Genomic DNA, 18,611 nt, shown 5'->3' on the forward strand with positions numbered 1-18,611 from the left:
AAAATAGCCTATAATTGTGCTGCTAAAAATCAGTTAGCAAAATCAATAGAAAAAGGGCAATTTCAGGCCTTTTTCATGGGGTTGTGTAGTGGTGAACTGTAGACATTGATATGCTCCCCTAAGACTTCCCATTTTGCTTTTTAAAATTTAAATATATATATATATATGCTTGCCCTGTCAAAAATTGGCCTGTTGCTAAGAAATTTCAGAGGAAAAACCTCTGTGGTCACAAAGCGAGGATTAGCTGCAGTCAAGATTTTCTCCTTGACGGTCTGTCCCTAACCTGGTCCTTCAGCTCTTCCAAAGGTTTCACTATCTTCATTATAACCACCTGCTGCTGATTGTCCTCTTTTTAGGGCAATGGGCTCTTAATCTACATTATTCTTTAAAGCCCAATTTCACCACATTCTCACATTTTTCTATTCTACATTACTAATACGCTTCTTTCTTGCTGATGTCTATATTCTTACATCTTAATCCCTGTATTGTCACTTCTCTAGAGCTGTAGTCCTTTTTCTACAGAGTTCAACATGACTTTTATCTTTTTCAGTTTCTATTTTCTTTCTTTTCTTTTTTTCCTGTCCAAGTCTTGGCTTTTTCTTCCCCTTTTCATCTTGTTTGTTCCTGGCTGCTCTTCTTGACTTTTCTCTTTTTCTCAATCTTGGCTCCATCTGAGGGAAATGGCTCGAAGTATTTTTTTTTTCCCCTCATGCCCTTCTGAGGGAAGGAAAAAACACCTCTCTTCCCCCAGTTTTCTCAGATGCTGCCTGTTTTCTGGCTGCGTCTCTTTATCGTCATTTAGTTTGCCTTTAATTTGGTTCTTGGGCTGTTGCCTTTTATTTGGTTCCTTCTGTTTTTAGATGTGGAAAAACGAAGAACAAACCTCAGCTGCCTCAACTTGTAGGCCAGGGATGAAAGCAAAGCAACATGGCAGCAAAAGTTATTTGTACTATGGTTAGGGGATGTAAGGAATCATCTGGAAGATACCTAGTGAAGTCATCCAAGATTCTGATTAATCCGTTTGAGTTTTGCCTTCTTGGAAACCTCTTCCTCCCACTGGTGTCACAGGGGATTAAATGCTTGTATAAAAGAGGACTGGAAAGCCGAATGCTTCCTAACTTGAGTTCTCAGATATTAAGCATTCTTGATTCCCCCTCTGTCTCTCTTTTTTTCCACTGCATGACTTGACCTAGTTATTTCAAGGCCACCTTTAGATAACACTTCCTTTTCTCACAAAAAAAAAAAGAAATCCAGTCTGAGTTGTTGGCATACAGCATTTCAAATCCTGCCAGAAGCAATGCCTCAGGGTTTTGCTTAAAAGTTGACTGCGAAGGAACAGGAGAGTTGTACCTATCACCACATTTCTTTCCAATTCTAACATGTTAGTGAAGGAACCCAAACAGTTTCAAAGAGAAAAATGAAGAAAGCCCAGATATTAAGGGGAGAAAAAAAAATCATATTCTTATCACTTTTCAATTCATCTGTTAGAAGATCCTTGCTGCCTTTGTATATAATACATTTAACCAGATTTAGCAAATGCATTTGTACAATGTGCCAAGTTTGGTTAGTTTTAATCCTGATTGGTTTTCTTGTGGCGTAGTGTGAACTCAACTGTTAGTTAATTCATTATTTGTTTTTAAAGTTTTATTGGATTTTTTTAAAATATACCTCAATATCAACATATGAACAGTGTGGGCATAATTCATTTTGATACAAACAGCAATAATAGTAATAATAATAGTTGTTGCATTAATCAGGCTTATGTAATCCTAGTATTGATATACATGATTGTTTTTAAAGTAGTTATTCAATATTTCAATGTTCCATTTTAATGATATTATTAAACATACATAGTGATACCATCTTTCAACCTCTAATCTTTCCATCTAATTATTACTTATATTTTATTATGTAAAAATTATATCTGCTAATATTCCCCCTATTTCTTATCTCTACCTCTATTCTAACTTCTAATCAGGCCACCATTACTAATCCTAGTATTAACACACTTGTTTATATCAAGACATAGTCCTTCATTATTTGATTGTTCAAAGTCACAATACGCCATTCCAGTAGCAGTCATCCTATTATTGAATTGAATTGAATTGAATTGAAATGAATTGAATTGAATTGAATTGAATTGAATTGAATTGAATTGAATTGAATTGAATTGAATTCTTTATTGGCCAAGTGTGATTGGACACACAAGGAATTTGTCTTTGGTGCATATGCTCTCAGTGTACATAAAAGGACAAGATACGTTTGTCAAGAATCATAAGGTACAACACTTAATGATAGTCATAGGGTACAAATAAGCAATCAGGAAACAATATCAATATAAATTGTAAGGATACAAGCAACAAAGTTTCAGTCATACAGTCATGAGTGGGAGGAAATGGGTGATAGGAACAATGAGAAGACTAATAGTAATAGTAATGCAGCCTTAGTGAATAGTTTGACAGTGTTGAGGGAATTATTTGTTTAGCAGAGTGATGGCGTTTGGGAAAAAACTGTTCTTGTGTCTAGTTGTCTTGGTGTGCAGTGCTCTATAGCGTTTTTTTGAGGGTAGGAGTTGAAACAATTTATGTCCAGGATGCAAGGGGTCTGTAAGTATTTTCACAGCCCTCTTTTTGACTCGTGCATTATTCGGGTCCTCAATGGAAGGCAGGTTGGTAGCAATTGTTTTTTCTGCAGTTCTAATTATCCTCTGAAGTCTGTGTCTGTCTTGTTGTGTTGCAGAACCAAACCAGACAGTTATAGAGGTGCAGATGATAGACTCAATAATCCCTCTGTAGAATTGGATCAGCAGCTCCTTGGGCAGTTTGAGCTTCCTGAGTTGGTGGAGAAAGAACCTTCTTTGTTGTGCTTTTCTGATGGCATTTTTGATGTTAGGTGTCCATTTTAGGTCTTGAGATATGATAGAATCTAGAAATTTGAAGGTCTCTACTGTTGACACTGTGTTGTCTAGTATTGTAAGAGGTGGTAGTATGGGAGGGTTCCTCCTAAAGTCTATCACCATTTCTACGGTTTCGAGTGTGTTCAGTTCCAGGTTGTTCCGGTCGCGACATGAGGCTAGTTGTTCAACCTCCCATCTGTATGCGGATTCATCGTCTCGAATGAGACCAATCATTGTTGTGTCATCTGCAAACTTCAGTAGTTTAACAGATGGATCGTTTGAGATACAGTCATTGATACAGAGAGAGAAGAGTAGTGGAGAGAGCACCCAGCCCTGGGGGGCTCCTGTGCTAATTGTACAGGTATGTGATGTGATTTTGCCTAGCTTCACCTGCTGCTTCCTGTCTGTTGGAAGCTTGTGATCCACTTACAAGTGTGTTCAGCTACCGCTAGCTAATTTAGTTTAAACATACCTAATAACATCATATCATCAGTTAATTCATAATTTGAATTGATGCTTGGTGCTCTCTGAGCTTGGTTGTTTTCTTGCAGAAGTTTCATTACCTAAAGAAGAAAACAACCAAGCTCAGAGACCACCAAAGACCCATCATTTCAACCCTGAGCTACAGATATTCTTCTTCATTGGTAACTCATAATTTAATATTTAAAGATCTTTTTATCTGACTAGCGGAAACCAACAAAAAAAAACCCATTGAAAAGCGTGGTCACGTGACTGCGAGATGCTGCAAACAACCATAAAAGTGACTTGTTTGCTAAGTGCTAAAAATGTGATAATGTAACCACCGGGAGGGAGGGAAAATGGGGGAGGAAATTCAGCCATCATAACATCAAATGGTCACTATGTCACCAGTCATAAGTCAAGGACAACCTGTACTATAGCTTTTCCAAATTGCAATTTACCTTGATAAAGGCATGAATACATTATTGTTATTGTTGCTACTGTGCGAGTTCTGAAAATAGACACACTATTTAAGCATAGGACCAAGTCTGTTTTAATTCAGTAACCAGTTTAAGAATGATTATTGGCCAATCGAGTGTACTTCCTATGAAGAATCACGGAGTGTGTGAATTGGGAGGGATCTTATATGTAATCTAGTCCGATTTCCTGCTCAGTGCAGAAATGCACTGAACTCCCTCAGAAGGTGTCTATTCATTCCCCATTTGCAAACTTCATTAGGAGAGATTCCACTATTGTTGTAAACAGGGGTGGGTTCTACTTACCTTTACTACTGGTTCACATCGCGCGCACACTCTTCTGTACATGCGCAGATCACCTATGATGATGACATCCGGGTCAGTGGGCAGAGCTTCCCACCAGTTTTACTACCGGTTCTTGCGAACCAGTCCGAACCAGGGGCAACCCACCCTGGTAAACCAGGGATGGGCCACTACGGCAATTTGATGACCTGTGGACTTCAACTCCCAGAATTCCTGAGCCAGCATGGAATTCTGGGAGTTGAAGTCCACAGGTCATCAAATTGCTATAGTTGCCCACCACTGTTCTAAACTAACAGTTCCTTTAGCTATTACCTTTTACCATAACCCAATTCCTCCTAATATTCCACTCTAAAAAAAATATTCCTTTTTTAATCCATTGATCTTTGTCCTGTCCTCAGTTTCAACAAAGAACATCTATGTCCTTTCTTGTGCTTGACAGCCCTTTTATATCTTTGTAGCAGCTATCATGTCTCTCCTCTGCTTTCTTTTTTGCAAGCTAAAAAACTCTGTCTCCTTTCACCATTCTCCCTAGGGTTTGGTTTCTACGTCCCTTATCATCCTGGCAGCTCTCCAGTTTCTCCCTATCCCTTTTAAAGTATGGGATCCTTATTCAGCTTTGGTGATGAGACTGCTTCCTGTGGTTGCATATTAAATATGCAACAGTTTTTAGGAACCAATCGATGGATTCCCCTGGCTGTGTTTCCTCTCTGATTTAGTATCATTTGCCAGCAGGAAAAATGATCAATCATTGTCTGTAGCATAGGCTTAGCAGTCAACCTAGGACTATGGGCAAGTGCCTTGGATGAGAGTTTTAGCTATTTTTCAAGTTCCCCTAGTGACAGATCACTGATGTGTTCTAACATGGTTTAGCACTCTTCTACAAAGTGCTGAACTTGTTTGCTTAAGTATGTGCCTAGCAATTTTCTGGAGAAGCAGTAAATCTGGGCATAAAATATAGTTCAGCTAATAGATTCCATGTGTGGCTGCGAGATACAGGCTGAAGTGTGATCTCTTATAGAAGATCTCTGCCACTTCATCTACAACCTCCATGTTGGAGGCTTAAGGACTGCAAATGACCTTGAACTAGTACGCCGAGGACTAGATTATAAAATCTAGTCATATCATCACCGCTACCGGCTCAGCCGAACTGGACCGAATCGGGAGGAACCCACCACTGGTGTAGGTGCTCCAACACTGGAGGCTTTTAAAAAGAGGCTGGGTGACAATTTGTCTGAAATGATATAGGGCAGTAAAGGCTAACTTTTTTGCCATCACATGCCAGGACCGGAGGGGGTCGCACACACGCGTGCCCACACCCATAATTCTATATGCCCCGCCGCCGCTCCCCCCCGCTCCTGGCACGCGATGGCATGGTAGGCTGGTAGGCCTGTTTTTCTCTCTCCCCAGGCTCCAGAGCCCTTCTAGGAGTTTGGAGAAGGCAAAAACAGCCTTCCCCACCCCCCGGAGGCCCTCCGGAGGCAGGAAACGGCCCATTTGCCAACTTCCGATCCCATTTGGCAACTTCCAGTGGGACTGGATGTTGGCAAATGGGCCATTTCCGGCCTCTGGATGGCCTCGGGGGTGGGGAGGCCGTTTTTGCCCTCCCCAAGCTCCTAGAAAGGCTCTGGAGCCTGGGGAGAGAGAAAAACAGGCCTTCCCCACCACCCCCTGAGGCCCTCCAGAGGCAGGAAAAAGCCTGTTTCCCTATTTCTGGTGGGCTTAGAAGGCCCAAAAATCAGCTGGCAGCGCGCGCAGGTGACCCGGAGCTGAGCTCACATGCCAACCAATATGGCTACACGTGCCACCTGTGGCACAAGTGCCATAGGTTTGCCATCACGGGTATTGCCATCACTTCTGCTTGAGCAGGGGGTTGGACAAGAACCCCCTCCAAGTTCCCTTCCAACTCTGTTATTCTGTTATTCTATAATATAAACTGTTAATGTATCGATGAATATAATAATGTTCTCCATTCTTGTCACATTATAATTACAGTTCACTATCAACTCATAGACAGAGGAAGAGTATACCTATAGCATCTGGGAGCATATGTATTGGAGCCATATTTGTTCACCCCTAGTTAACAATTATAGATCAAAAATATTTATTTGAAAGTCAACTGTGTGGTTATAATAAGAGGCAATGTCAGTTATTAAGGGATGAAATGCAGAGGTGGGTTTCAACAGGTTCTGACCAGTTCTGGAGAACCGGTAGCGGAAATTTTGAGTAGTTCGGAGAACCGGTAGTAAAAATTCTGACTGGCCCCTCTCCCATCTATTCTCTGCCTCCCAAATCCCAGCTGATCGGGAGGAAATGGGGATTTTACAGTATCCTTCCCCTGGATTAGGGTGGGAATGGAGATTTTACAGTATCCTTCCCCTGGAGTGGGGAGGGAATGGAGATTTTACAGTATCCTTCCCCTGCCACGCACACCAAGCCATGCCATGCCGACCAAGCCACGCCCACAGAACCAGTAGTAAAAAAAATTGAAACCCACCACTGATGAAATGAGACCACTTCCACGGCTTCAACCTCTAAGCACTCTTCTTTCCCTTGTGAGCCCAGGAGTCCTTCTGTGCATGTTCAGGTGTGATAGAAAAACTGCAATATGCAAGCCTCCTTGGACGCCTGCAGCGCATCAAGGAACAATCTCAAGTGATCAATCAAGCTATGGCTGAACTTGCCACTATTCCTTACCTCCAGGATATCAGCCAACCAGATGCAGAACTGGTAAGCATGCCATTTTTCAGTCCTTTTGGAATTGGTTTGGAGGACAAAGGAAGAAAGGAAGCTAGAATTGTGTTTTTGTTTTCTGGTCTTTAGGAATATGTACTGGGGCTCTGAAATCTTGAGCATAACATTCTGCCAAAGTCTGGGCTAAGCATATGAAGTTGCCTGGATTCAAGCCACTATTTTTATGGCCATTGCTAGATCTCTTTGTTCTATTGTGAAAGACCTTAAATTATAGTTTTCCTAGCTAGTGTTCTATCTCATATGTGATGCCGTACAGTAACAAGAAGGAGGATACAATAATCTAACAGAGTGCAGGGATGTAAAAGCCACGGGTCTCTTGTAAGTAAATTTTGGGGCGTGATGGAGTGTGAAGATCCATGATAGGACAAATATAGTAGGAAATGTTGTGGCCCTCCAGCAGCCAGAAGAGCTGGCTGCAGATTCGGACAATGAGGATGTTGGGAAGGAAAGTGAGCCAGTCCTGGAGTCTGGGGAAGGCTTGGATGAGGGCTCTGAGTTGGAGCCAGAGGCCATCTGGTAGTTCTTTGCTGCCTCCAGAGTCTCAGGAGTCTGACATCAGCGAGGCAGAAGAATAGAGCTGCCAGAAGACAAAAACAATTAAGAAAATAAGGTTGACTTGGGAGTAAGGCTTGGAGATGATTGGCCCCTCCGATAAGACATAAAAGAGAAGAGAACGGGATGTGAGCTTTTGCAGGAAGCAATTAGTTCATCTGGTCGGTAAAAGCTCTGGAAAAGCTCTGTTTGACTCTGTGCTAAATTTGGCCCTGTGTTTGGCAATTAGTTCTCTGGCAGCATTCCAAGGAAGATAAGGTGGGTGTTTGTAAACACTCCCCTGATAGACTGTTTGAGAAGCCTTTTGGACTGGAATGACAATAATTCATAGCCGTTTGAATAAAAGAGGTTTGCCGGGACTAAGATTGTGCTGTATACGTTATAAGGAAGCCTAGGTCAGAACATGAAACACATCTACATAAGATTACTTGTTCTTGGGAGGAAAATCAAAGACTTCAATTAACTTCTGAAAGGGCTTGAGGGCATTAAGGTTCTTTGTTGTTGTTGTTATTGTTCAAAAGAAGAAGAAAAAACTATCCCCCATACTCACAAGCTGCTTTTCAGTGTCACCGTATGGTCATCTCAGAGCCATACCATAGAGCAATTGTTGCTAAGAACCCATAATATTATCAATGGTTAGAAATTTGGAGTGCGCAATACTCACTAAACCATGAAGGAGATTCAGAGCCAGTTTAAGGGACTGCCATTTATATAATTGGATTGGGTCCCAGAAATGCATCCTCTACAAATACAGTAACAGAAGAAAGTGAAGTAGAGGTATAAATATGAAGAAATTATACTGCAGTTTCCTGGCTCCGTAACTCTGACCCTGAGAATATATCTGTTGATGATGACTTTTCAGGTGAGCAGGTTCACCCTCAGGCCAACATAAGTTCCTAATATCCAACAAGTAAATCAGACTGATAGAAGTTCCCAATCATTTCCAAAATGAGCCGTGGTGGCACAGTGGTTAGAGTGCAGTACTGCAGGCTACTTCTGCTGCCTTGCCGGCTGCCTGCAATTTGGCAGTTCAAATCTCACCAGGCTCAAGGCTGACTCAACCTTCCATCCTTTCACAGTCGATCAAATGAGGACCCAGATTGTTGAGGGGCAGTATGCTGACTCTATAAACGGCTTAGGGAGGGCTGTTAAGCACTATGAAGCAGTATATATGGTAAATCTAAGTGCTATTGCTATGTCCTTCTTTAGCCCTTAAAATACCCAGGAAATTAGTTTAACTCAAAATCCAAGAAAACACTCAGAGCAGAAACCTGCCCTATAAAGCAGACAATAAAATGGGTCAGATGTTTGCACATTGGCACATCCAGTCATCAGTCGCTGCTGGAACTGTGTTCACTAGTGGATAAACAACTGCATTCCCCATCCTCAGTGTTGGACTCCCATTGAGGAATTTATAATTGAAACCACAAGGAGACCCTCTGCTGGTCCAGATGAAAATACAGCTAATTCTGGACATTGTTCCCCAATGCAGCCAGCCCCAAAATACCACAAAGCCTGCAAGCAAGGAAGAAAATATCATGCAATGACACAATGTCTGTTTTGCAGGCCGGCTACTAACTGGCTATGTTCACACAAAATACTTGATCAGACCAGAAAAAAATGACCATACTCAGCTATACAACTTGCTTAGTTTGGTCAGTGTTTGAGCAGTCCAGCATCTTCTGCTGTCCTATCCCATTTCCTTGGTTTAACTTCTCTCTCAACCTAGAAAATGTATCACAAACCATCCTAAGTTTGAGAATGCAGGCTGTGGGGGGGAAAAAATAAGGTTACCTGAATTGGAATCCATTGGGATCCATATTTAGCTGAGCACACATCTGTGATATAATCAAGCCAAATCTAAGTATTTAGAGGGAGAAGTTTATGTCCATAAGGATAAGTAAAATTATAATTAAAAAGTATAGTTAAAAGCCAGCACTTTTAAGCTTTCCATATGGTGGGAGAAAGAAGACAAAGAAATAACACATCCACTTTGATTGGATCCCACAACATTATCCTGAGACATTTATGTCTTCATTACTGAATTCTATAGCCTAATTATGCTGGAGATTTTCATCTGCTTATAGAATATTCCTAGGGTTGAAAAATGTGCTGTTTGCTAGTTCTACTAATATGCTGAAAGCATGAAACCTGCTTTCTTAGTGGTAATTTTCACTACATCCTCTTAATTTAAACTCTGCTTGAATTTGATTGCCCCATATATTTCAAGATTAGGACTGCAGTTTTTGATGGAAACAGGAGAGCATTGTCTTTGTTACAATAAACATAAAAGTCAGTGTAGGTCAGAATCAGGAAAATCAAATGAAACTCCATCAGAATTTTAGACCTAATATTGTTTATGCGCTTAAGAACTTAATTTTGCTGATCATATCACAAAGCTGGAATGTGAGGAGGCCTGGTCAGAGCCAAGAAGCTAATATGGATAATTCCATGATACAGAACAAACTTAACCAAGGACAAACTGAATTTCCAAATAGATTTGCACATTATCCTAAGCAATGCTTTCCCCAACCATGATTTATTGAGTAAATCATAGTTGGATGGACTTGCACATCTCAAACCCCAAACCATAGTTTACAAATTGCATCGGTTGAGACCATACAGCACACTAAATGAAAGCCAAACAATTCACAGAATGCTTAATATTTTGGATGAATTACCCCTCCGTACTTTTGTTGTTATTGTCTTCTCTCAAAATATATTGATAGTCACTACAAACTCAAGTAAGTGTGCACACACTATCTGAATGTATGTTTTCTCTTCTCTTCTCCACAACAAGCCAGAAAATCTTCAAAAGATTACTTTCCTGCAATTAACAAACCAGATTTTTAAACTAGTCTTTTATACTCTGTTGAAATTGTTGGCTTGTTCCAAACAGAGTAACCAAGCTTTGCTTATTCAAATGGTTAAATAAGGATTTAAGGTTTAAGATAGGAGGTCAAGAAGAGAGGAAAGAAGGAAACAAGTTTTTATCCATAAACTCAAAGCAGTGCATCCCAACAGAAGCCGTCTTTAAAAACACACACATAAAATGTCATTATTAATTCCTGTAAATTAAATACATCTTAAAGATACAGTCAGCTTTACTGAAATGTTGTACTCTTTTCAGAAAATACTGCATGCAAATGTACGTCTTCTTTCAGTTGGGTGAGGAATCTGAATATTCCCTCCGGTCAACAGAATTTAATGCAGCGATAGGATTCTTTGCCTCCCAAATATTCCAAGAATGAACAAAAATGCCAACAGACTAACTTCCCTTATCTGTTTAAGCTTCACAACCTGCATATCACAAACTCACTCCTCAAAGGGCTCATTTTTAATCTAGCCCCTCAGCTTTCATACTTCTTTTGAGTACTGGGATTTTTTTTTTCTTCCGTTAAATCGTGTTCAATTCTCGGAGACTGCTTGAAGAAGACCCTGCTGTTTTCTCGGCAAGGTTTTTCAGATGTCCTTCACCATTGTCTCCTTCATAGGGCTGAGAGAGAGTGACTGGCCCAAGATCGCCCAGCTGTCTTTGTGCCTAAAGTGAAACTAGAATTCAGTTTCTAGCCTGATTCTTTAACCACTACATCAAACTAAGTCTCGTACTAGGCTTAGAACCTACAAAATCAGAATAACAGAGTTGGAAGGGAACTTGGAGATCTTCTAGTCCAGCGGCCACCCTACCTTTTGGGCACCAGGGACTCGTTCTGTGGTGAGAAGTTTTTCCATGGACTGGAGGGGGTGTGGTTTTGCATGCTGCCTGCATCCCACAGATGAAGCTTTGCTTGTTTGCGCTGCCCAGTTTGCTGGCATGCCATGAACCAGTGCCAATCCACAGACCCCTGTTCTAGTCCATCCTGCTCAGGCAAAAAACCCAATCTATAGAAATAGAATAGAATAGAATAGAATAGAATAGAATAGAATAGGAGCCTTGGTGGTGCAGCAGACTAAAGCACTGTTAAATAACACCAGCTGCCTGCAATTACTGCAAGTTCAAATCTCACCAGGCTCAAGGTTGACTCAGCCTTCCATCCTTTCAAGGTAGGTAAAATGAGGACCTGGTTTGTGGGGGCAATAAGCTGACTTTGTATAAAAAAAGAACACCGCTTTGGGGGGGGGCGAAAGCCCTACTAAGCAGGTATATACAAAAGTATGAAGGCTATTGCTTAACGCATTGTAAGCCGCCCTGAGTCTGTGGAAAAGGGCATATAAATTGAATCAATAAATAAATAGATATAAATCAAACCAATAAATAGAATAGAATAGAATAGAATAGAATAGAATAGAATAGAATAGAATAGAATAGAATAGAATAGAATAGAATAGAAATCAGAGTTGAAAGGGACCTTCGAGGTCTTCTAGTCCAACCCCCTGTTTGAGCAGGAAACCCTATACCAATTTAGACACATGGTTGTCCAATCTCTTCTTGAAATCTTCCAGTGTTGGAGCATTCACAACTTCTGGAGGCAAGTTGTTCCAAGTCATTTGAGGCGAGGCTCGTGACTGAATCCAGTGTTACCTTCCACAAAAGAAGATCTCAAAAAGGTGGAAGGCTATATGTTTTTTTAGCTCTTGGTTACCAACCTATAAATCCCAGGGACACATGTGGTCCCTAATCCACATTTTTGTGGCTCTAAAAGTCATGCTCAATCACTGAACGCAAGGACTGAAAATCTGAGAGGAGAAACACAAAGACTGCGCTTTAATTCACATTTTAAAAGTAAAGGAAATCTGGAGGAAGGAGAGTACCAGCATCTTAATCCTGCCTATATATGCACCATTCCACCCACAGCAACTCTTGGCTCCTCTCAGAAATGTTAAGTGTAGCCCCCGATCATTAAAACCGGTTAAAATTATCCCTTGTAACAGTTTGAAGTAGACCCTTCCTAAATATATCAGTCCTTCTGATAAAAGACAGAATCCCAAGCTCTACTTCAAACTGTTACAAGGGATAATTTTAACTGTGCATGCATTTAAATTAATTATGATATGCAAATGAACTGTGTCTAGTTTCCCCCCCCCTTCTGGGAAGAGTGACAGCCCAAGCTATACATCACAGTTTAAACACATGCACGAAAACAGTACTTAAAACTAGGTCTTCCAGTTTCAAACCTCACCTTCTGGAGAATCCCAATAACCTTTTCAAGGGTAGCGTTGCCAGCAAATCACCTCTAGCGGATCTGCGGAGCTTTCAGGCTTTCTTTATTAAACTTGGCAGCATCAGAAACCCGAGATGAATATTCTACAGTGAATAAACTAATGTTTCTTAGGGCACAACTAAGATATAATTCAGATGGATGTTTATAAACAGGAGGATGCGTATTTACAAGTTTATAAAAATAGAGGGGCTGAATCCGATTGAGGTTGGGTTTATAAACTGCATTACATAATTTGTTTGTTTGACCGGGTTATTGAATAAGTCACAGTGGTTGGATTCATACAACATGCTAAACTAGAGCCAAATAAATCTTACTTGATGTGCAAAGTCAAACCGAGACTATTTTTTTTACAGATTCCCAAGTTTAATGAAGTGACTGACCCTATGGAGAAAAAATCATAGAACATAGCTTCCACCACTCCCCAATACATTCTGCTCCTTTCCTCCCCGTCTTTTAGTTTTAGTTACAATCTGTATTTTCACCATGATTTTATTGAGATTTTCTGTACATTGGTGTATATATAATTATGGTTTCATTTTGATGTTGTAAGCTGCCTAGAGCTGCCTTGGCAGCAAGATGGGCGGCAAACAAATTTAATTAATCACTTGATTTAAAATTTAATTATTAATTAAAGTTTAATTAATTAATTAAAAGATACATATGTGTCTGGCCATATTTCGATGCAAGGCAGAGAATATCTAATGGGGTGCAATTTTATTTGGAGGGAAAAATACGTTCATCCCATAAGATCAGACAGAGTTGAAATGCTTCATTAAGCGATTCATTAAGCAACCTTATCTGATAGGACATAGGAGATGTTGCCTTGTCTATCAGCCCTGATCTCCAGAATAGTATCACACACACACACACACATACCAGATTGAAATGGCCCTGATTCTGCTTTGCTTTAAATGTATCTTGAATACAGGTGGTCCTGTTTAGTGACCGCCTGGTTTAGTGAGTGTCCACAGTTATAACAGTGATATAAAAAAATAACTCTGCAAGCAGTCCTTGTATTTATGACCTTTATAGAACTGTAGTTACCTGTATCCTGTTCACAACTGTGGTGTGTACATTTCAGCCTTGCTGCAGATAAATGATTTAATTGATAGGTTATATTGAAACTGATTTTGAGGGTCTATTTAAAGCTGCAGTTTCTGCTTCTAGAGACTGCCTCTTGGTGTTCACTACGAGCTGTGTTATTCCACTAGAACAGAATGAAATGCATCTTAGGGAACCAGTATCACTTTCTTCCTTTTTATTTTGTGTCAGTTTTGTGTCATATATTTCCTGTAATAGAAGTGTTAATGTCAGGGTTCCAAGTAGCACCCCCAACGAAAGAAAACTCCATGGGTTGAGTTTCCACAAAATTACATTTTATTAGAGATGTCATATTGGCACATCTGGGAAAACCCGAATCTGAAAGTTTCCAGGTTTTCCCCACCCAAAAGAAAGTTCAAGTCCCTGCCTAACACCCACATGTCCATCACATGGCCCAATGAAAGCACCGTCCCAATTGGAGATGCCTCCCAGGTCCAGCCTCCCAGATGCAGGGCAAGACGGCCTTTACTTTCTGAGAAAAGAATGTTATTATGACTATATATATCACCCATGCTCCATACAATCCCCCCTCCCAATTTCCCACAGTAGTAAAAGTGGCAGGCCTGAAGGCCCAATTCAAAAGATGGCTTCCAAGTCTGATAGTTAATTTTATTGTACTTTTTGATACCATTTGGGAATCTAATATATTGTAAGGTATTTTACATGTGTTCTGATTCACCATGGCATAGATATTGATGCTATTCTAGCTTTTGAATAAAAAAAACACGATATATTTAAAATAGGAAAGGAAAGCTGAAGACTGTAAAATCATGATGTTTCACTTAGCAACTACTTTGCTTAATGTCCAAATTGCCAGTCCCAACTACACAAAACTATTTATCGGGCTCTTTCGCCAGGCTCTGAGCTAGAGTGAGATGCAGGCTGTCTATATCACCAGGATTAACATTTTTTTTCATTTGTTTTTTATAACTTTATTTTTAGTTTTGTACACTGCCCAGAATCATTGACAAATTGGTGATCTAAGAATGTGAATATATAAAAACAAACACAAATAGACAAATAACTCAGAGACAATAGGTTAAAAAACATCCATTATGCTATACATTTTAGTCTCATTCTAATTTTAGTAAAACACACAAGTATGCATTCAATTGTTATATTGAAACTAATGGAACTTATATGTTCTAATTTTTCCTTATTGCTACAGAACACAAATGTTTGTTTTAAAAAATGCAATTGTTATAAACCCACCAACAAAAAATCCTAGGCTAAAGACTCATATTTACGAATACATATTTACATATTCAGGGTCATTATTTATCCCCCAATAACAAAAAGCAAAATGTGGATGAGTCCAAGGAGGGGTGGGGGGGGAAACAGACAAAGTGATGCTGCTCATTGTGCAAAAGATGAGCAATAAAATCATCAGCGTACAAATGATTTTTTAATTAGCTTTTAATCTGTGTATTTAGGGAAGTTATTTCTGTGTGAATTCCATTCCGATAATTTTTATCTTGGTGTCACAGCTGCAGTCACTAATGGCAGATGCCATGGACACCCTCGAAGGAAGGAAAAGTGATAAAGAACGTGTCTGGAATAAAATTCAAAAGGTAAAAAAAGCCGTGTTGTTGGAGACTAAGCCGAGAAAGCAGATGCTAAGAAGTTAAGGTTTGTCAGGAGGTGATATCAGTTCTTGAAGGTGATGAAAAGTTTGGTCTCATTTATAAAGGGTTTCAAAATTTAGCCTTGGCCAATTCACGCCCTGCTTAATTTGAAAAGAGTTTCATTCTTTGTATCAGGGATGGGTTCTACTTACCTTTACTACCGGTTCGCAGTGGGGCTGTGTGCGCGCTCTTCTGCGCATACGCAGAAGCGTTTTGATGACATCGGGGTCAGTGGGCGGAGCCTCCTGCCGGTTTTACTACCAGTTCTATAGAACCGGGGCAACCCACCACTGCTTTGTATGTGTACATTCCATATTAAGGCAGGCTGATTGGGAATATTGAGGAATGTGCTTTGAGCAAGCTGCAGCAACAAGGTTCCAAAATGCTGTGCAACTGCACAACCACAAAACAATGAAGAAAACTAAGAAACAGTACAACAATGACTACATTTGGATACAAACACATCTAGTTTTCTCCTGAGTCTTAGATCCAAGATACAAATGGAAAAGTTTGAGTTTTACATGGTTACTATGGTTACATCAGATTGAGGCAGGGGTGGGGTTCAAAAATTTTAGCAAGGGGTTCTCTGCCCAGTTGCTAAGTGGGTGTGGCCATGATGGGCGTGGCCTAGTCGGCCTCCTGTATCATGGTGGGGGGAGTATTTTTGCCCTCCCCGGGCTCCGGAGGCTTTCCTCGAGCCTCCAAGAGGGTGAAAACGGCCTCCCTAGGCTCTAGTGGTATTCCCAAACTTCTGGTAGGCCTGTTTTTCACCCTCTCTGAGCCTTTGCACATGTCCTGCACTTACCTGCATCCAAAACAGGCCGTGTAGGGACTCCGGGGAGGGGCAGGGGGAGGGGCCAGCCAGGAATGGAATTTGGGGGTTCTCCGAACTGCACAGAATCTTAGCTAGAGGTTCTCCCGAACCCCTGCGAACCCCCAGAAGCCCACCCCTGGATTGAGGCAACCAGATCCACACCTGAAGATTTAAAGCTGACTACTTTATTGTATTGTACTTATAATACAAAAATCTCACCAAACTGCTTGCCTTCTCTTGGGAACAAACAGATAAAAGTTCCAGGAACTTGGGGAGGGGTGTCAATCCTAATTCACTTGCAGCTGCACAACAACTCAAGGCTAATTCCCTCCTTGACCCTTCCTCCTTGCCTGGCTGGCAGTTTCCCAACAGGTTCTCTGTGCATTTAAGTCTAAATTGGTGTTAGTTTTTTATAAAGGCAAATGAGAACATGTCAGTTTGATGATCTATATTTTGAACTTTGCTAACCCTGGTTAAACATGAGCACCAAACAACTGCTTAACATGCAGTTCAGACCAGCCAGCTATGTGACAAGCTAAAGGGGGAAAAATGGCAATGCATAATATGCTGCGAATATTAGGGCTTCCCTACCAAAAATACAGCAAAAAGAATCTGCTGGGGGAAAAAATAAAGAGAAAGCAGAAACTTGATGAAAGTCCACAAAAGAAGAGGTGGAAATTTATAAAGTTTTCAAAGGGTGGGAGGGTTTTGTTTTTGTTTTTTTCCTTTTAATTTATTTTTACAGTTTCCCCAAGTAGATGTTTGTTTAGATTTCAGGTGCATATTTAAAAATACAGTACAGAAAGTACTGATTCATATGACATTAAGGTAGGATGTATATAGACTATAGCTTCAAACAGGTGTGGGCAGATGTCAGGGACTGTGGGGTGTGGGGTAAGGGGAAAAGATGAATAAATCTTTATGTATTGTCTAATTGCGGATGGAAAGGGAGACCTGCCTGCATCCTTAGACCTAAATAAATAATGAGAGGGATGTTCCTCCTTCAGAAATATGCCTCTCAGTTTTGGATCTGGAATTAGCTGTGAGCTAAGAGCAGGGGAGGATTGCTAGCAAGTAACATTTGGATGTTTTGCAGGTGGCCAAAATTATGTTTCACAGAAAACCAGCAGCTTTATTTCTGAAATCAGGGGTCAAATTGGGACTCCTACTACTATATGGGCTCCTTGTTGTACAAGGAGTAGTATTCCTGAGCAACTTCAATTTACCACTAGGTTAATGATGGTGTTTATAATGCCACGTCCATCTTTGGCTAGACTCAAGTCACTGAGCATCAAACATGTTTGAGGTCACACATTCAGCCTCTTTTTGTCCCAGAGCAGATACAATGTGATCTGAAGTACAGAACCTTAGCATTTGTCCTTTGCCATGGTCAGAACACTCATATGTATGAAGCTAACCAGTGCCACTAATCTCCAGAGCAAGGGGTAACCAAATGGATAGGGCTTTCTCAGATAGCTAATGGATCTACTTGGTTGAATGCTTGAAGAATTCCATGGACCTGGTAGGCAGTTCTATCAAGACCATGATTAGTCTTTGGCATATGGAGACAACTGGGCTTTTGATAGGATGGTGCCTGAGTGATTTCTCTCTGTCTCTCCACCAAGCCAAGATTGCTTTTTTGATGAGCTCTGGACAAGGGCGGGATTGAAAAATTTCAGCAATTGGTTCGCTGCCTGGTTGTTGGGTGGGCGTGGCCATGGGGGCATGGCCTACTCAGCCTCCTGCACCACGGTGAGGGGGGCCGTTTTTGCCCTCCCCAGGCTCCAGAGGCTTTCCTTGAGCCTCCAGGAGGGTGAAAACAGCTTCCCCCAGGGACCAGAGGCCCTCCAGAGGCCAGAAACAGCCCCATTTCCAGACTTCCAGTAGGCCCATTTTTTGCCCTCCCAGAGCCTCTGTGCATGCCCTGCACTTACCTGGCATCCAAAATGGGCTGCGTGGAGACTCCTGGGAGGGGAGGGGTGGAGTGGAGTGGGCAGGGTCAGCCGGTTCGGCGAACCAGATTAAAATTAACATCCGATTCACCCGAACCAGTCTGAACAGGTTGAATCCACCCTGGCTCTGGAAGATGAAGCAATATAGGAGATTCCTAGTGTGATTCTGATAAAAGACAAAGAGCAATTATGACTCGTAGGTAAGAGCTCAAGCCTGAGTCTACATTGCAGAAAAAGCAGCAAAATCCCCTGATATTTATTCTTTCACAGATTGCTGACTAGGAGCCCTTTATAGTGTAACCTAGATGCTTTTAGGGAAGGATGGGCATTTTATAGGTTGCTATTATAAATTTATCTGGAAAGAAAGTCACTCATATTTATTTAGGGATGGAGTGAGGGATATTATAGAATAGACAAGGTCTATTTCTGGGAGGATTATGACTAACAGTACTTGATCCAGAGAAAATAGACAATATTCTCTGTGACATCAGCTCTGCCACTTGCAAGTTAACAGGAGATG

At 40.9% G+C, this 18,611-nt stretch overlaps 1 protein-coding gene across 1 annotated transcript in view; it reads left to right on the top strand.

Annotated features, from left to right (window-relative positions):
* Positions 1-18,611, top strand: part of SPATA16 (spermatogenesis associated 16) — a 207,541-nt gene that overhangs the window by 160,828 nt on the left and 28,102 nt on the right. Inside the window, exons 8-9 of the mRNA XM_070945958.1 lie at positions 6,697-6,861; positions 15,188-15,271. Of these exons, the coding sequence (XP_070802059.1) occupies positions 6,697-6,861; positions 15,188-15,271 (249 nt within the window). The remainder of the gene's footprint in view (positions 1-6,696; positions 6,862-15,187; positions 15,272-18,611) is intronic.

The sequence above is a fragment of the Pituophis catenifer genome, unplaced genomic scaffold, assembly GCF_029215685.1.
Source record: "Pituophis catenifer annectens isolate HBS135680 unplaced genomic scaffold, rPitCat1.0.hap2 SCAF_6, whole genome shotgun sequence".
NCBI lineage: Eukaryota > Metazoa > Chordata > Lepidosauria > Squamata > Colubridae > Pituophis > Pituophis catenifer.